The sequence below is a fragment of the Ammospiza caudacuta genome, chromosome 1, assembly GCF_027887145.1.
Source record: "Ammospiza caudacuta isolate bAmmCau1 chromosome 1, bAmmCau1.pri, whole genome shotgun sequence".
Taxonomy (NCBI): Eukaryota; Metazoa; Chordata; class Aves; order Passeriformes; family Passerellidae; genus Ammospiza; species Ammospiza caudacuta.
Window position 1 is genome coordinate 46,574,454 of NC_080593.1, and position 19,948 is coordinate 46,594,401.

General features: G+C 42.6%; 1 protein-coding gene across 1 annotated transcript in view; it reads left to right on the forward strand.

Annotated features, from left to right (window-relative positions):
- Nucleotides 1–6,211: 6,211 nt before the first annotated feature.
- The window catches only part of AVL9 (AVL9 cell migration associated), a 38,154-nt gene continuing 24,417 nt past the window's right edge, over nucleotides 6,212–19,948 (forward strand). The window contains exon 1 of the mRNA XM_058803949.1: nucleotides 6,212–6,381. Coding sequence (XP_058659932.1) covers nucleotides 6,316–6,381 — 66 coding nt within the window. The 5' untranslated portion in view covers nucleotides 6,212–6,315. The remainder of the gene's footprint in view (nucleotides 6,382–19,948) is intronic.

Sequence of the window (19,948 nt, forward strand, 5' to 3'; positions counted from 1 at the left end):
GCGGTAGGGGCAGTTAGGCGCGATGGGAAATATCACAGAATCACAGAATTTCTAGGTTGGAAGAGACCTTTAAGATCATCGAGTCCAACCCATGTTCTAATACCTCAACTAGATCATGGCACCAAGTGCCACATCCAGTCTTTTTTTAAACACATCGAAGGATGGTGACTCTACCACCTCCCTGGGTAGATGATTCCAGTATCTGACCGCTCTTTCTGTAAAAAACTTCCTCTAGCCAGTATCTCCCTTGGCACAACTTAAGACTGCGTCCTCTTGTTCTATCTGTTGTTGCCCGGAGAAAGAGACCGAAGACCGACCCCCAGCTCACCACAGCCACCCTTCAGGAAGTTGTAGAGAGTGATAAGGTCACCTCTGAGTCTCCTTTCCTCCAGGCTGAACAACCCCAGCTCCCTCAGTCGTTCCTCACAGGGTTTGTGTTCCCAGCCCCTCACAGCCTCGTTGCTCTCCTTTGGACTCGCTCAAGCATCTCAACGTCCCTCCTAAACTGAGGGGCCCAGAACCAGACACAGCACTCAAGGTGTGGCCTCACCAGTGCCAAGTACAGGGGCAGAATGACCTCCCTGCTCCTGTTGGCCACACTATTCCTGATACTGGCCAGGATGCCATTGGCCTTCTTGGCCACCTGGGCACGCTGCTGGCTCATGTTCAGCCGACTGTCAACCAGCACCCCCAGGTCCCTTTCCACCTGAGCACTGTTCAGCCACACTGTCCCCAGCTTGTATCCCCCGTTTATTTACACCACCTAAGATTTTTTTTCCCAAAGGCTTTTTCACTAAACACGGATTTTTGCAAAGCATTAGCATGTCAGCAGGACAGCTCAGAACCATATAATGGTTTGGGTCAACAGGACCTTAAAGATCATCTAGTTCCACCCCCGTGGCATGGGCAGGGACACGTTTCACTAGACCAGGTTACTCAAAGCCCCATCCACCTTTGAACACTCCCAGGATTGGGACATCACAATTCTCTCTTCCACAACTTCTCTGGGCAGCCCGTTGCAGTGCCTCATCACCCTCACAGTGAAGAATATTTTCCTAATAACTAATCTGAACTTACTCTCTTTCAGTTTGAACTCATTCTCCCTTGTTCTGTCACTACAAGAACTTGTAGGCTCCCTTCAAGTACTGGAAGGTCATAATTAGGGAACCCCAAAGCCTTCTCTCCAGGCTGAGTAACCCAAATTCTCTCAGCCTTTCCTCACAGGAGAGGTCCTCATCCCTCTGATCATCTTGGTGGTCCTCCTCTGAACTCACTCCTACAGGTCCATGTCCTTCCTGTGCTGGAGTACTGCAGGTGGGGTAACTGTCACCAGAGTCTTTCACCTGGATCACCCAAAAAGTTTATAAAATGCAGAAAAATTACCTGGCATCCATCAGCTGAATGCATGGGAAAAGTCTAACCCGTTGAGGTGGCCCAGCTGCATTGAATCCTGATTGCACCTCAGGAGAGGACAAAAGTAATGTTGACAGAGCTTGGGATTTTCCAGTGTAAGTAAAAGGAGCAACTAAACAGTGAATTAAGAATTAATGGATTTTGTCCATTAATTCTTCAAGGCCTGCAGAAGGAGACCAGATCTGTCACAGCAGAGATACAATATTAGTGAGCCACAGACAGAGGAAATGTTGATCATTGAATCTGTCCCATTACAAACAGGAAGAAGGGATGTAATGGCCTTCTCCCATGACACCAGTGGACTCTTCAAAAGCCAATATCACCTTCCATATCTGGACAAGTGGTGAAAGCAGAGCACTGGAATGACACAGCTAAATGATGAACAGACCAGGAAGCAGCAAGCTGGGAAAAGGCTGTTTGGAAAACACACAGGCAGGAGAGATGCTGCACTTGGGCAGCTGCTCCATCCAGGCACTTTCTGAAACAGAGCAGCCCCAAGGGAAAACTGCCCTTCTTCCATAGTTTGAAAGGGAAAAATGGGATCCATTGCAATTTCCATTCCTCAACATTGCATTTGTCTTACTGACTGCAGCCTGCAGTGCATTTTCATTAACTAATGGCCCTAAAAGCAGCAGTGACCAATTTAGGATTAATGGGCCATTTTGAGTAGGCAGCTCTATTGGTGGCAAATCTAACCTAAATTTTATTTACTTCAGACACAATCAGGAACAAGTGACAAAATTCCATCAAAATAGCCTGTCATCATGACTGAAAACAACATCCATGTGGCAATCAAGGGAGTGCAGAAAGACAGACCATATGCACAAAGGCTGTTCCTGAGCTTAAGCAGCTCTACAGTAGTTGAAACTGGCCTAAAAGACCAGGCAGGAGCTGTGCTATGCCTTGTGAGCTTGCACCTCTCTGTCCTCTGCTCCACCACACAGTACATGCTGGCAGCATCACTTCTTCAGCTTCCTCAGCAAGCTGTGCAGAAAAAGGTGTTACCAACACACATTGCCACCAGTGATGTTGACTGGCAACTTTTATGGGGATTTTATATAGCCCATCTAAGAGACAGTGTTGGCATCTTGTTGGGCCAAAACATGTTTAGCCATAGGTTTCTCTCATTCCTTTTCGTCAGCAGTTCCTCTCTACAGAGCTTAGAATGACTGTGCATGAATGGAATGACTGAATGTTCAAGGAGGCTTGAGCTGCAGTAACAGCCTCAGCTTCTGCTGATCTGGGTTCATCTGCCTTGATGATGCCATTGCTCTGTACTGCAAAGATCCCTGCACCTGGAAGTGTTTACCTTGGCTGCTTCTGCAGACTCATTAGCAAAGAGACCCCCGTGAAATGAAGCACAAAAGAACAGAAGTGCGTGTTTTCAGGTACCAGTCACAGAGAGAGCAACCCCTGAATGGCCAAGGTGTGAGAACAGCACAAAACACTGAACAGAGGAACCTCCCTTTCACTGACACCTTTGCCCCTACGTTTCTGCCAATGCAGGGAGCAAGGGCAAATGAGATGCTGGGAAAAGATGAAACTAATAACAGGTGCCAAAAAGCTGTCACACAGGATCAGACTAAAAAGCATTTTGTTTCCTTTTCTGGCTGTGGCAATAACCAGGAGTAAGAAAAGGAACAGAATAAGATACATGAGTATCCTGCACAGTTTGAGCCTTCACTACCATTTACCCTCCCCACTGAATGGACCGGCAACTTTCTGAGCTGCCAGCCAAGCCCGAACTGCAGCGGTTGATCATCATTCTGGAATTTGTCTGCTTTCAATTTCTCTAGCCCACCTTCAAAGATAATTGTTGTCTGGCTTGACAACCACTGTGGGAATGTACCATATGCTCATTATTTCTTTTTGTTTAAGTCTTCAATCCGTTCCTGTCAGTGTTGTCTGGCTTTAGCTGTCTCCTGCACTTAGTGCTATGTCAGTCTTCAAAAGGAGAAAAGGAGATAACAGACCGTCCATGTCACACCTGCAGTGTGCATTAGGTTGTGATAAGGGGTTTTGTGCTTGCTGTTGCCAACCTACAGAGCTTCCACAAAGGACACCAGGGCAGAAATGTGGTTTTGAGGAAAACAGCACAGAATTACAAAGAAAATTATCACCTTTCATGGCTAGTATTTGGAGGGGGAGCATTTGGATCAGGGGCCCCAAAGAGCAGTGTCTACTTCACAAATAACTAACAGCTGCACCTGGGGTCTCAAGCTTCCCTCTGCTCCCCTCACAACCCACTGGGACAGATCTCTGCTTTACTACTCACAACCAGTAGTTTCTAAGGAAACAATTCTGACCAGTTATCTTCTTCAAACATGTCTCATCTGACCTGAAGAAGCAGGAGTTAGAGGTCTGCAAGCCCTTCCAGCCAAAGTGAGCCGGGACCCTGGGGCAGTGAAAATGTCAACAGTGGCCAGGACAAGAGATTATCTTGTCCTGTGTGGGGAGAACAGTCAGGATTTGAGAGCAATGTTTCTGCCATCCAAATCTAAGCCTCTTTAAAGGTGCAGGAGAAGACACATTGCATTTGTGTCTGCAAACCTCCCTAACAATCCAAGGTCCCTTCTTTTGCTTTCACACTTGAGAGTCCTATCAATCTCATGAGAAGGACACCATCATCCCCACAGGATCAAACACAGTATTTTCCATGGGGAAGCCTGTTTGGAACACTGCCTCCTACATCATGGTGCCCTAATGCAACTAAATGTACAATTCAAATGACATTTGGTCTTGTTGATGGCAAAAAAAAAAGAGATTATTTTAACTTTCTAGGGGAATTACTGCATTTATTTTGGATAAGAGTTTCAAAGAAAACATACTGCCAACAATAAAGTGAGCTTGCCATCCAGAAGAAATTAGATACAAATCTCAGATCCATGCCAGGATTTCATCTATGCTTTTCTTCAACAGAAAGCAAAGGATATTTATTTTTTATTCACGTGCTTGTCTCCTCAACTTCAGAGCTTTCTTCTTTAGGAAGCTGGGCTGTACCTAACAAATAGAGGGGAGCCATCAGTTGCCATGGGCACTGCTTAGCTCTGGTGTTACTTGTAGACACAACTATTGTACTGCCCAGGGAAAGGTTATCCATCTCTAGAAGTCTCACTGCACATCAGCTGAGAACTCTGCCTTATTGCTGTGACTGGAAGAATGACTAACAAATAACTATTACTATGGTAATGATATTATAGCTGGTGCTTCTTTAGCAAAGTCTCTGAGTAATAGAAGAACTGTAGGGCTGAGTTTTTATTGCTACTTATTAGCTGTGCATGGAGAAAGAAAATTCCCTTAGGAAAATTCTGAGACTTTTCTGAGAGCTGTTTCATAGCAGCTCTCACTTGCCTTTCTTTCTCATAAATGCACACAGTGTGAACTGTGAAAACAACATAGATTATGTCAACTAGTTTGTTTTGCTAGACTAGACTGATGCTGTAAGTTCAACATTTTTATTGCTTTAGCAGGAAAGAGAATTTCAAGCAGAAAAAAATAAATCTAATAATCTATTCAGAGAAGCCATAAGCCACCATTATCCAGTAGTATCACTGAGATGCCTCTATAATGCATAATCCATAACAGTAAGAGTGATGCCAGACTGCACTTTCCTGAATGAAATGAGAATGAACCATAAACACTCACATGAATCTTTGGGGGGATATCTCATTACTGCAGGAGATAATGGCCAATATTGCATGCAATTTTCTGGTTTTAAATGATAGTAAACTGTCAGTAAGAGCCTAATACTAATAAGAAACCATTCCTTTGCCAGGTGGATTGCTCCTTGTAGTTTATCCTGTGTTCCCTGCAGTATATGTTTTCTATAACATTTCTGTTGAAGCTGAAAAACAATATGCGATTGCATGCTGTATTGTTATAATTTGAGCCCCTGGGTACTGTGTTAGTGATGAGATTTTCTTTAAGCACTACTCTTTTATAGTTCTTTCAAAAAGATTATCTTCCTCAAATTTCCCCAGAGAATTTTAATTATTAAGAGTACAGCCTCTACCAAATGCTGTTGATTCAAACAGTCAGAATTGAATCACAACAAAGGTGTTAAAGAGGTGGCATGGTGTGAGTGCAGTAAGATACAGTTTTAAATTTTTTTTCTCTCACATTAAATTTGCCCGTAGTCTTGGACAAACCTTAGAATTGCCTTCTTTCTAGGGTATGCTAAGACATGTTTATAGAATCTCAAAATTATCATCAAGGTTGAAAGAGACACTCGGGATCATCCAGTCCATGTGTCCACCCAGCACTGCCACTCTAACACCTAACCCACATCACCCAGAGCCAGAGGCCTCATAAACACCCCAGGGATGGTGACCCCAACATCTCCCTAGGCAGCCTGTTTCAATGCCTTAACACATTAACACTGATTTATTATTTTTTCTAATATGTAATCTGAATCTCCCCAGTTTCATCTTAAGGCCATTCCCTCTCGCCCTCTCACTGCAGGCCCGGTACAAGAGACCGGCCCCGCATGGGTACAGCCTCCTTTCAGGGGCTTGTAGAGAGCCATGAGGAGCCCCCTGAGCCTTCTCCTCTTGGAGGTTCCCCCCTTGAGGGAAGAAGCTTTTCCTTGATTTTTTTCCTCAGTCTTAACCTTCACCCACCAACCTGACTAAACTGTACTGAGACACTCCTAAGCCTTCTCTCTGGGCTGCCACTAATCCGTAGGACCGGCACTCGCCGATCGCAGAGACCTTTCCCACGCTGGCTAGCCCTGAGCTCCGGGAGGGTTGGGCGGAGGGCGGCGCTGAGGGCCGTGCCCGCCCTCCCGGGCCGGCGGTGCGGAAGCGCAGGCGGCCGGGGCTGCGTCCCCGCCGGACCCCGGGGGGCGGAGCGAGAGCCCGGGCACGGCGGCATCCTCCGGCGCGGCCATCGCCGGGCTGCTCCATGGAGAAGCGGGGCCCGGTGCTGCACATCGTGGTGGTGGGCTTCCACCACAAGAAGGGCTGCCAGGTGAGGGGGTGCGGGTGTCCCTCGCCTCTCCGCTCCGCTCCTGCTTCCTGCCGGCCCTCCCGCGGTCCCCTCCCCCGCGCCGAGCGGCGCCTGCCCGGCTGCGGGAGCCGCCGCCGGAGGGGCGCGTCCCGCGGGGCCGGGGGGCTTCGCTCTGCTCAGGGGGCGGTGAAGGACGGGCTGGGAGCCGGCGAGGCCCCGCTTGGCCGCGGCCTCCCCTGGCCGGGGGATGCCTGGCTGGGCCGTGACTCGGCTCGCCCCGGGCAGTTCGTGGTCATGGAGCTGCCTCCATTCCCGCCCCGCCTCGGCGCTCCGCCGGCAGCGAGGCGGAGCTCCGGGAGTGAGGGGCACCGTGGCACCGTGTCTGTTTCGAGTCGTGCGTGCTTGATGCGTTCAGACAGAGAATCCTGAGGAAAAGACTCCAAATGGTGTTTTAATCTACCTTCCTCTATCCCTGCCGGCCCATCACTGAGTGCTCAGGTATATCTTGTACCAAACAGCCCTAGGGTAATAAGCCTGTCCTGGATTTAAGTTTTCTTTGCCTGTCTCTTCCCTGCTTTCATAGATGCTTGATTGCTTCATGTCGCCTGTAAGGTTAGAAGGATTTTATGTCATGTATTTCATAGCTGGTTTATGTTGTGGTTGTTTTAAATTTTTTTTAACCCTTGAAGCAGGAGATGCGATTGCCCAGCTGGGCTGCCCACGCAGTTGCTTTGCTATGACAAGAGCAGATAGACATAATGTTGGATTTCCAGTGAGTCTTCTTCCGTAGCGAGTTCTTGGCATTTATAAAAATTGCCAAGACATAATCAATGTGATGGCTATTGTTACGCAAGGGTTCATCTGACATAAACACATTCCACACAAGATAGCTGAGAATTAAATTATTGCTTCAACAAAAAATCCAAGCGCAATTCCTCAGAGGCTAAGGTGCAATAACTCAATTTCATGAGTTTGTGTTCACGTGCATGGTTTTCAAGTGCATCCTTTCTCCTCAGGGTGTCTGAGTGCTGTTCACATGTGGATGTTCACAGGATCAGTTCCTGTGAAGTAATTAGATCATCTGGGTTGTGAGGTTTGTGATATTTATCAGGCACTTTCTTGTCAAACACTGTTACAAGATGAGCCTTAGTTGGATATCTGTAGGAGGAAGAGCACATTTTTGCCCTCTCCTTGTTGTTGGCCTCTTGGAAAAGACCTAGGCTTTTGTTTCTTCTGTTCTTCTGGAGTGTGTATTAATTTTATTGCACATTAAGTGGTGTTGATGCAAGGAAAAAAAAGGAAAAAAACCCAAACAAACCCCTAAACTATAAATTAGTAGCATTGATTTTTTTTTTTATTGCCAGTAAAATGTTTATAGAAGTACATTTTGAAGTTGTCAAAAATTAGGTTGGAATACCTCTGAACTGAAGTTTTCTTTATCTCAAGAAATGACCTGGAGCAGCTGGAGAGGAAGGCAGTTTGGGAAGGGGACAAGGTAGCTGAGTCACAGGGAGGAGAACTGCAGGAATAAAGTGACAGCAGTAGAACCACAACCAGGCTTGAATCTAATTTTAAATGTATCCTACTTCTGACTTGGCAGATTTTTTACTGAACTCTGGAGAACGTTTCCTGAAAGAGCTGGAGGTGAGGAGTGGCACAGCTATAGCCTAATGAGTTTGACATCAGTAGTATGCAAGACTCCAGGGAATTTGTGAAGGAAAGAATTAATTAACAACATGAAACTAAGTAGACTGGGTCCTATGTGCATTTGCTAAAGATAGATCATGCTTGACTGACCTGCATCTTTTGTAAGAATAAGTGATTGAATTCCTTTCTCTGTGAAAGAAATGGAGTAGCTCTAATCTGCTGGGAACTTGATAACAGATCACACTTATTCTTAAGGCAGAGATACAAGAGAATTAGTGCAAGAGCTGGTACTTGGGTAAAGAGTAGTATGAAGGAGAGGAAGCAGAAACAGATTTGAGTCAGAAGAGGAACCATTGGTTTGAAAGGTACTTGCAAGAAGTGTTTCTCAAGATTAAAAGTGGTGCTGGTATTGTTTACACCATAAAATTGAACTATGATAAGCAAACTTGAGGAATCAGTATTTCAAAGGAAAACTGGAAAGTTGTGCAAGAGCTGGACAATAAGGAATACTGGCTTGATAAAAATGGGGTGCCTTATGAAGTTGTGCAATGGGAATAAGTAATAACAGTATAAACTTGGGAATTGACACAGAGAAGTGCCTGGAAGAGAAATGAGACCACGTGTGATCAAGGCTAAGTCACCAAAGTAGTGTGATTTGAGGGCAAGAATGGCAATGTATGTAATCCTATTGTGTGATAAAATGTTTATCAATGCATGTAAATTCTGATCCACTTTTCAGAGAAAGGGATTTGAATTCTCTCTTCCAGAACTGGATGAGGTAGTCCCTGGGCAGTCTGTATTAAAGGAGAATGTAGAAGAGCTTCCCTAGCTGGGCTAACAAAGTAGATTTGGAGGCTGTATTCACCTCTGTAGGTATGGGCACATTCTTCCCTTTTCCTCTCCTGCCTCTTCACAACTGGTGAGCAGAGGCAGTTGTGGGAAGCTGAAATGGGGAACTGAGGTGACCAAAAAAGCAAGCCTTGTTTTGGTGGGTTGCTTTTGAGGTAGTTGTTTCACAGGTTCTGTTTGCCAGATGCACAGCTGCAGAGGACAGACACAAGGGCACTAGAGGACCAGTGAGGGTGAATCACATCTTTTGACGTGCTGGCCACATTCCTTAGGATGCAGCCCAGGATGTGGTTGGCTCTCTCGGCTACAATGTGCAAAGTGCACGTTGCTGGCTCATGTTGAGTTTTTGGTCAACCCTCACCCCCAAATCCTTCTCCACAGGGCTGCTCTCAATGACCTTTAAAGTATTGATAATGGCCTTTGAAGTGTTCATTGAAACACTGCCTTACATGTAGTTACATTCCAAGAACTGTTGGAAAGTTAACTATGAGGAAGAGAAACCACATGTTTAATCTAAATGAGTGTTGGCACAAGAATCAGTGGATAGGAACTGTCTGAGCGTGTGCTGCAGACTGCATACTGAAACTGTGAAGTGCAGAAAAGCAAGGAGCACTACAGCAGTGCTCAAATGGACATCACTCAGAGTGAATTTGGAAAGCTTAAGATGGAAAGATCATAGAGCTAGGCTGCCTAACAGGAATCCACCTGGTTTGCCTGAGAAGGCTCCTTTCAGTTTCTGTTCCCACCTCTTTTCTCTGTAGTCTTACTAGGAAATGCATGTGAGGTTAGGATTTCTATGGATTTCTTGATGCTAGGTTCTTTCATTAGCTGCCTTTGCTTCTGAAGCTTCATGACTTGAAATATACAGCTCTTCCTTTTGGTTAACTTAAAGTGTGTATCATGTAAAGGCTTTGATGTGCCGTTTGGAAATGTATAGGAATATCTTTTTCTTTCACAGACTTGAAAAACAATCCATATGCATTTGTTTTTGAAAGAGGAGAGTCAGAGAATCTCTGTGTGCCTTTGCATTGGGAGTATGAGTGCCACAATTGTTCCTCATGCTCCTTTCAAGGGGTGACTGTTTAACTGGGGGTCATTTTTGCTGGAATGTAAGATACAAAGTGAAGTTTTTCCATGTGTACATTGTTGAGTCTGGAGATCCAGTTACCTAGGCAGTTGTTAAAAGCTTGGGAGTTGCCACTCACTCTTGGGAAGGCTTTCTGTTATCTGAAAAGGAAAGCACTAAAAGTTGTGAACACATTGGGAGGAGTTTTCTCTAGCAAGTATGGAGTAAATGTTTGGAGAACCTGCAGGCTTTTGTTTGTCTACATGAGCAGATTGCCATACTGTTTCTTTGGAGTTACTGAGTTGAACTGTGAATCCAAGGAGATATACAAACAGTGCTGGTTGCTGTCTCTTTGCTAAGGATTAGAGGTAGTTATGGCAGTGTCCAGAGAATGGGAGGAGAAACTTGGCTGCAAACTGCTAGGTCCACCTAGTGTTTGACACACTTTCAACAGGCCCATTAAGGAAGGGAATGGCAATTGGCAGGAAGCAGGAGTGGTGACAAGTTTCTTGGCTTTGTAAGTGCTAGCTGACTTATTATGGGAACCTTCCTCAGTGAGTCATTAAATAGTAAATGTCCCACAGTGGGCAGAACTCATGGGCAGTATGCATTCAATCATGGTCTTTATGCATCTGAAATGAATATTGAAACAATATTCATGTTTTGAATAATGAAATGAAATTACAAACATTAAAAATTCCTTTTTTGATTCCTCTTTGCTATGGATAAGAGGAATAGCCTCAGGAAAAAGTAACAGCAAAACCAGTGCTTCATAGTTGCTCAAACTCTTGCCCGTAAATATGAAACAGTTTTGGTGTAGTAGGAGTTCTACACACTTCTCAGGGTCTGTAGGACTCAAGGCACAAAAACATTGGGGCACAAAGTGACAGTCAGGTAAGTCTGCCACAGAAATGGTGTGATGTGTTTTGGGGTGTCTGTAGCTGCTCAGCTCATTACCTACTGCAGCAGGTTCTGTTCATCTGCTGCAGTGTAGAGTGGCAAGTGATTCAGGACTAATTGTACCTTTCTACTGGAGCAGCTGAAAACAAATTCCTCAGTAGTTTTGAGGAACTGTAGTAGTGGTGACTAGTGATTTCAGAGCAGAAAAGGAGAAAGGTTTTTTTTTTTAATAATAAAATACTTTCCCTCATTACAAGCGATAAAGCACCTGATTTGCCTTACAATGCTTTAATTTTTGAAAGCATTAACTAGCGTGGAAGGTTCCTCATCTACCTTGTAGTAAAAGTCTTTAGCAAAAATGCAACCTGAACAGACCTTAACTAGAAAGTACACGGAAAGACCTTTGATTTATAGTCATGGTAGAAGACTGAAAGTCCTGAGGTGCAGTTCTCCCGTTGTGATCACGTGTGCTGTGACCGTCACTTTAGCTCTGTCTCCAAGCTTTATTTACATGGAGAAGCAGAGAGATAATAGTCTCTGAGGGTGTAGGAGGGCTTAAAATATCACGAGTACTCTAGAAATAACTCATTTTGAAGGCAGAGTTAAAATGAGAGCTGATGTATTTGTAAAGGAGAGGATGGAAACATTTCAGCAAAGCTGGAAAAACCTGTGGGTAGGAGAGCTAGGCACAAATCCCTGTAAACCCCCTGGCTGGTTGCCTAGGAAGTGCATGGTCCTTTTGCTGCTGCAGTGCTTGACCTGCCTTTTCCTGATGCTGCAAGGCTTCTAAGCTAATCACACCTGAGTGAACTCAGGCACTGTGTCACCAGCTGTGAGGCCACACAGAATCTCACTTTATTTGGTGCAAGGCCCACCTTTTTTGCACTTGCTCAATTGAGCAGTTGAGCACATCACTGCTGACCTTGTGCAGCAGGTGACCATTGTCTCATGTACCCTCTTAAGAGCTTAAAATTATTCCACTTTACTCTTGGCTCTCTTTAATATATGCACTTTTTACTGTGTTGTGGGAAAAAAATTGGATTGTGAGTCGTAGGAAAATGAGGAAGTGCCATATGTGTCCTGGAGTGCTCGCGCTGCTGGTCGGTTTTGTTTGTCTGAGATCTTTGATCTGTGAAATAATGGCAGTGTATCCTGACCCACTTCTCTGTACTTCTGTGGAGAATGACATTTCAAACTCCCACAGACATGGCAAGGGATTACTGTAAATACCAAAAGGCAAATTTCCATGGAATCCTAAAGTTTGCTGTAAGGATCTTCAAGGTACTGAACTTCATAGCATAAATGTGATGCCTGCTTTCTCCAAAGTAGTGTCTGAGTGCTTGTATGTGTGAGACTATTTTTGGGTGGACTGTGCTTGAAGAGCAGTCCCCCTCTCTTGCCTGACCAGAGGTTTTCTTCTTGGCATGCAAAGGAAACCTAAGATCAGGAATGAAACAGCTGATACCCAGTTTAAGAGAGGAGCCTGAATATAATACTTGAGAGGGGAGAATGTCCTTTAATTCTTCCTGAATTGTGTATGTGATCATCATTTGAGAGCTTCAAATACTTGAGCTCTGGAAGGTGGTGCTTGTTGTGATCTGCAGAAATTGGCACCTGACATGGCCTGAGCAGTCTGTGCACATGGCCTTTTTCCCAGGTGCCTGGGAAGGTGTCTTTGAGCAGAAATGTTGGCAACTTAGGCTTGACTTTGGAGGATTGGGAGATGTCTAAATAATGAGCAAGGTCAGTCTGCGCTTCTTATCAGCTCTTGTGAACCTGTCTACGTTTCCAGGTCTGCTGCACTCTTGATTGTAGCACGTTTTTTTAAGAGGGAAATACTGAAGTTGTTCTCTTCCATAGATTCCATGGGTGGGAAGTTTCAGGGGAAAACTTTCCAGCCTTAGTCCCTGTTTTGTTTGCTGCCTTTCTTCTAAGACTCTGCTTTACTGGAGAATTATTTTTTTCCCTTCCTGATCTTTGTCACTCCAGTAGTTGCTGTGATTCTCTTAGATGTGCTTGATGCTCTTAAACATGCAAGTGAAGTGTATGCTTTGTTGTGTTTAAATTCCCAGTGTCTTTGTTTCAGGGGAGCACAGCATGCAGGTATTATGCAATAGGTAATCTTGTCTAGTGATTAAACAAGATCTTGTTAATGGAACAACAGAAACAAAAATAAGTTGAAAAGGAACTAAGCTGGAATCAAGCTGAATTGCTTTGTTCCTATTTCTATTGATGATAACCTATAAACATTAGCACAATTCCTTTGATTTTGTTCCCTGCTTTAATAATATTAAAGCACTTTAAAGGACCACTATGAGCATGAAATCTTCTAATAAAGTTAATCATAGCATACATCAAGTATCAAAGATTAATCTTTTGTCTAAAATATGTGGATTTTATGCTCAACAGTTTGTAACTTTTAAAGAGGCTTTTAGCTTTTATTTGTAAGGCTACTCTAATTGGCATGGGGTGCTAATAATTTTAAATACACAATGAATTGCTGTACACATGTACTTCTGTAAACAATACTGCAGATTCTGATCTCTTGTGTAGAGTTAATGATGAGTTCCATTTTTTGCATAACTGTTGAATCCACTTATATAATACTTGGTGTTCAGTGTTCAAGAAAAACTTTGTGGTATGGTTGATTAGTTTGTTTCTTTATTTTGTTTCTTTGTCTAGTTTTTCAAAGAACCCTTTACTTTGATTATCCTGCAGTTGCTTCTGTGAAGTGCTGCCCGGGAAGTGAAGTATTCCATACTGAAGGAAGGATTCCATACTGGATATTTTTTCCATAGTTGCCCTGATATGCAAGTTGAGAGAAGGTTCCTGAATACCCATTTGCAGTTATGTAATGCTTCCCATAGTCACCATACTTAACTTTCATCTTATGATTTGTCTGTTCTTTGTTTGTGTCTTAACATCTGACTAGCTATTTAAATATCCTGTGCCAGGAATCTCAGCCTTTCTCTTGAATAAGTGAATGAATGCCAAGTCAATAAAGCATGTATTTCTGTACTTCTGCTGCACCTTTCATTTCCCTGTTCAGAATGTTTTCAGACAGTGACTTGGGCTCTTAGCACTAGAGGTGGCAATGTAATTTACATACAGGTAGAATAGAGGCAGGTTCAAAGCTATAAAATCACTGAACAGAGGTCACTCCAGCAGGAGTAAATTGGAACTTGCAGGTCTCCACTTTGTGTTCCCTGTCCTAATATCACCTGAATTCATGATCTGTGCCTAATTTTGGTAATCCATTTTATAGCTTGTATGAGGTGCTGAATTAATACCCCTAGGCAGCATGCTGTTTCTAAAAGCAAAGCAAGTTGTGGGTACAAGATGTGAAAGCAAGTTCCTTGCTGCCCCAGCATGCTGGGGGGCAGGACATGGGGCTGGCTGCCTGCTTCCTTGGGGTCACTGAGAGCAGAGTGGTGTGTTCTGTGCTTCATTGTGTTACTGTGTTTGTGCACCTTCTCAGCCTCATGTGTGGCAGTGAACCAGATTTGCTGCCTCTCAGGAGTAATTCTGATGTTGAAACTTGTGAGGAAGGAGCAAATTGACTAAGAGCAGTTCTGGGCCCCTCAGATGTCCTGTGGCAAAGAGCCTGAATGCTCGTTGGCTCCTAAGGCCAAGTGATGGCTCGCTTGGACTGCATTGGTTCAGCAGTAGGTGCTGGGTGTGTGACACTCAATGGTTGTTTCTAAACCCATGAGTCCAAGTGCTTAGAAGTGTGCTGGCTGTCCTGGTCCTTACATTTTCCCAGGGGAAGGTGGATTCAGTGTAGCATTTGTCAACTTGTTGCCACCTCCTTGCTATTTGGAGCCACGGCCGAGCTGAGGAAAGGCTGCATGCCTGAGTCTCGTGTGAGCTGTGAGTGCTGTCCCTGGAGAGGGGAAATGCCACAGTCCTTGTGGCTGGGTGTGCTCATCAAGAGCCAGTGGGCACCAAGATGGGCATTAAGAGCTGATCTGTGGGTGAACAATTGGCTGCTGCTGACTCCAGTCTGCCCTGGCTGCTGGGTTGGACAGGCATCTTTGTTAGGGGTAGAGATTGGGGTGCCCTCACTTGTTTAATCAGGGAAGCTGCTCTCTCTTGCCAGTATTCATCTTGTATGAGTTCTTGCTTTCTGTAATGTATAAAACTTGTCTTCATGGCACAGAATTCCCTAGCAAGTCCCCTTGGCTGGAATGGTTGCAGTAGTATTAAGTTCTTTTTCTGGGCAGAGTGTGTGTGTCTCTTTGAAGAGACTAATAAGAGCCAAACTTCCAAAGCACAGTATTGATATAGGGCTTGAACCGTATGACTATAGAAATAAAGTGTTAAATAATTGGAAAGAGTGCTTAGAATACATGCTAGCATGGCATTGAAAACAAAGGTTTTGGTGTTTCAGGTTATTTTATCTTTTAAGGGCCTCAGTAAGAGTCAGAGCTTTGCTAATGTAGTCAGAGGTTTTGAAGCAAATTTTAATGGTGATATTGTACCTACAGATGGTGCCTTAAAACTTGTGTAAGTGGCCACTCTATGGCTTTAGCAGTATGGAAATGTGAGCAAGTACCAGCTTCAGGAGCTGAAAGGATAGAAGCAACTATGCCCTGCCTCCTGGTAATACAGGGATTTCTTTTGCTGTTGCTATTTGTGTATATAGTGTATTTAAAATATATATTTATGTAAGTATATATTATATGTATACTTCATATATATTTTTGCATGCATATATACATGTATTATACATAGTAGTTACAAATATTCATATTTATATAAATCTATAACATATATTTAAAACTCTGCTGTTAGATGTCATTATATTACTGCACAGGCATTATTGTCATGTGAATGGGCTCTTCAGCTTGCAGATCCTGATCTGTTGGTTTTGCTGTGCAAATATGGGAGAAGTTTGTAATTTAAATTCAATTGTTATATAAGTAATAAATAGTTCTTAGTGCTGAAAGACAAACAATGCTCTTAGATTTTCATTTGGCTGTGTGCTGCAGTTGTTATGGTGACTCAGATAAGGTCATTGCTGTGCTGTTCTTCTCTGGGTCTGGCTATGCTAGGACTAATAAATTATGAAAACTGATTTTAGAAATCCCTACTTTGAGTGAAGAACAAATACTGACTTATTTATAAAGAGGTATCAAGTTTTAGGTGTAATTTTTATCTATTGGGGTTTTTTGATTACTGCTGCATAGTTATACTCTCTTTAGCATACTTCTGCCTTTCTTTTTTGGAGAGGAGGGCTGGTATCCTTGAAATTAATTGTGTTGTAAGGATTTTTGAAAGGAAAAGATTCTCTAAATAGAAATGTAATTAGTGGGTTCTGCTGATCTCCTTTTCTTCATTTCAAGCAATTATCCAACCTGTTTGTTGCAGTTGAAGCAATGGGAGAAATCAAAGCAATTGTTTAGAGGATGGAATGGATTTGCTTCCTGTAAATTAGATTCTATAACTTACTGAAAGTATTCTGGGTCTTTAAATAACACTGTCATTCTAAAGATTTCAGATTTTTTGAGATTAAATAATCTCTCCATTGTATCAATGCAAAAACTTACTTGGGTCCAGATGTTTTTTCATAACTTATCTGAAGATAAATCTACCAAAATACCTGTTATACTAAAATGGAGACCTTATATTGTGACTATAATTCAAATGTGATAGTAGATGAAGTGAGCAGGGTGGGAAGGTTGTACTGACTTGCTAGAACATTTTAAATTATCACTGTTTGGTGCTCACTGCAAGCAATTTTTACAGATAAGGAGAACAAGCTTACCTGAGTGTAAAATTAATGCCAACTGCCTGTCAAATGTTTGAGTGCAATAGTTTAGCTGGACATGCCCATATATTTGGAAATCCCTTTTTTATCAGTGTCCTTTTTAAACCTCTCTTCTTATTGTGTACTTGCAATTTAGTCGAAGACACTATCAATGCATTTTTCTTAAACAACTATCATGTTAATTCCTAGACGTAGAAACTTAAACGTATTTTTCCTTGTCTGCCCTCATGTTTTCTTACTGTGACTTAATGAATGTGTAGTAAATTTATTCTGGCTAGGAAGTACCTTTAAAGAGAAGGAACAAAACCAAATTGCCTTGATTTTTTTTTTTTTCTCCCCACTAGAATTGTGTGTTCATTGGTGCTTTGCATCCAAACTGTTAGGTTCAATGCAAACTGCATTTTGAAGGTTAGTTAATGCAGCAGAATTCCAGAAAAATAAAAAATGTTAGTTCCAGAAATTCAGTTGTACTTCTGTTTAAGGAGCTCTTATAAACTAGATTTTATTTTAATAATCAATCTTGATGATTTACAAGAGTTGAAGTATTCTGTGTAGTGAAGAGCACAGTTATTTATTTCTCCCCTAAACCTCAAGATAATATTCTGTGTTGTTTTTAGTTCTGAAATCCATCAGGACCCATCTGCTTAGAGAACATGACAGTTTGCACAGGCAAAAAGCATTGCCATCAAAACCCCTTGACAGGCGTGACCAATATTTCCAGCTGGAACGGAGATCCCTGATGCTTGGAAGAGGAAGAAATGCATGGAGATACTAGTTCATGTTTTATGTAGTTTATTTTGAAGTCTCTCAGGAGTTCAGCTTTGAATTGAATTTCATCTTGTTGAGGAGTCTTCTTTAATTCAATTAAGGTGGCAAAAACCTGTAAAATTTTCTCTGGCAGTCAGCTCTAAAAACTTATGTGTGTATCTTTGTTCCTCTTCACTACTGGGTTTTATGAAAACATTTGATTTCTCATATTTGCCGGCATTTTTGTAGTGATACATATATTAATGACATACAGGGACATTTAAGTGCATGTTTATGCATGCACATGCATATGTGGATGGATTTACATAACAAGCCGTTATATTTAAATAAAAAATGAGCTCCTCTTTCTTCATTCTGTGAAGAGAGTGAAAAAGAGGTATGAGACAGGTCTCTTCAGTAGTCCCATCTCTTCCCCATGTCATGGTTTGTCTTGTGTTTAAGATGGAAAATGATAAGAATATAACTTTTTAAGTTGCCCTCCCTAGGAGCACTGCTCTGTAATTTGCACACACAGGCTGGGAAGGGTTTTGCTGAGACTCTAGTTGTTTGAAAACTCAGAACTGATAGAACTGAAATTCTGTTTACCCCATTATTGCCACCTCTATACATGTGCACTGCTCAGTTAATTTTCAAAAACTGTGAGGTTTTAGCCATTTTTGAAGGCTGCTCAATATTCTTATAGCACTTTGGTTTTGAAATAATGGTTTCTTTCCATGCAAAGGATTCCTAACTGCAATTGATGCAAGTCTGCAAATTGAGCTGGAGAAATCAAGCAGAATATCTAGAGGATGGAGAACAGTTAGGGTGAGTTTCATTTGCATTAAGTCAGTCATCTGCAAATTAGACTTAGAGCTAGCTCTCTTCAGAGATGGTCAAAAGAAACAGATCAGATGAATCACCCTCTGCAGGTGTTTGTTTTCTCTGACTTTGCAGAATGCTTAAGAAAACTGCCTCGGAGATCTTGCTTTTTGACATACACTCAGCTGACATGACTCCCACCTGCAATGATTGCTTATTTGATATCAAAAAGTCAAACTTTCTCATCACTGGCAACTGTTAAGTTGGAGGAAGGATGGAAAGAAGTGCTTCAGGGCATTGCCTGCTCTTCCTGCTGTTGGATTGTTCCTTTTCCTGTTTCTTTGTTACTTCCATGCTTTGGGTACTTCACCAGCAGCAATTCTATTAAATGACGTGAATGTGGTTCCTCCTTAGAAACCAGGGTATGTCCTATATGGGTCCTCTTGGGGAGGAGGAGAAATAATAGTATGTCATAGTGTAAATCAGGACTATCATAAAGTGTAAAATAGAGTATTTAAGGCCACTTAACTCAGGCAAATCAAAACTAAAACTACTTTTGTAATCTTCTCTCTTATACACACACATGCATACAGAGATTTATAATAAAACCGGTTTTTGAAAGAAGACAACTAATAGAAAACAAGATTATCATCAGTGTTATTAATGCCTGTACAATTTAGTGAATTTGGAACTGACAGAACCTGCAGAAATCCCTGTTGCTGGGATTATCTGATAGCAACAGAGGTGTTGATAGCATATTGTGAGCTAGAACAAAGTAGTTCTTCGTTAAATTTCACACTGTAAAAAGAACACAGGAGCCAGATTTCTCAGCTTTATTCTGCTCTTTAAAAAGGAGTGTTCCTTACTGAATACATGTTTTTCATGGAGCTTGAGTCCTCTTACGCATCGTTCCTTTAAATTTGTCTCCTAATTCATTATTTGGCTGCAGTGCAAAATACAGTGGTAATTCTGAAGGTGGTTGGAAGCAATGATGTCTTAAATCCTTAAAGTATTTCCTTGTCAGGAATGATGCATTGAAGGTATTTGCTGGAATCTAAGGGAACTCAGGGTTTCTTCTGTATTTGTTAGAAAGAAACTCCTCCAGAGGTGAATTTGAATCCCTCTCTGTTGGCCATGCAGTGAAATAAAATACCCAAGTCAGGACCTAAGTGTAGATGCTCCTTGACTATCTGTGTTTTAAACTTAGTAACTGTGCTATATTTATTGCTAAAGTTACTCCTGCAAGATTCTAGTAATAATTTTGTAAACATTGTTTTCAGCCAGCCACTTTGAATCTGAACATCAGCAAAAGGTATGATACTGCAGACATTTATGTGACGTTTCTACCATTTTAATTTTATCTACCATTTTAGTTTGGTGATTTGAAAAGGATAGCAGGGAATTCTCAGGTTGTATGTGCATACTAAGTGGCAGACAGTTTCTCTGCTCCTTGTATGGATGCTAATTCCAGTGTTTGTCTCTCATTTAGAAATCTTTTTTTTCTTAGGGGCATATTTTGTTTAAAAGACACTATGGATTCCTCATAGTTACAGGGGTGGCTTCTCTGAGAGAAGCTGCTGCCCCTGCCAGAAGCTTCCTCCATGTCTGACAGAGCCAGGGAGAGACTCAGGGCTGGTCAGTGCCCGTCAGGGGTGGTGGCAGCTCCTCTGGGTTCCTGTGTTTGAGAAGGAAGGTTATTGCAGAGCAGCAAATTGCAGCCAGAGAAGAGAGGAGTGAGAGTATGTGAGAGAAAGAGCCCTGCAGACACCAAGGCCAGTGAAGCAGGAAGG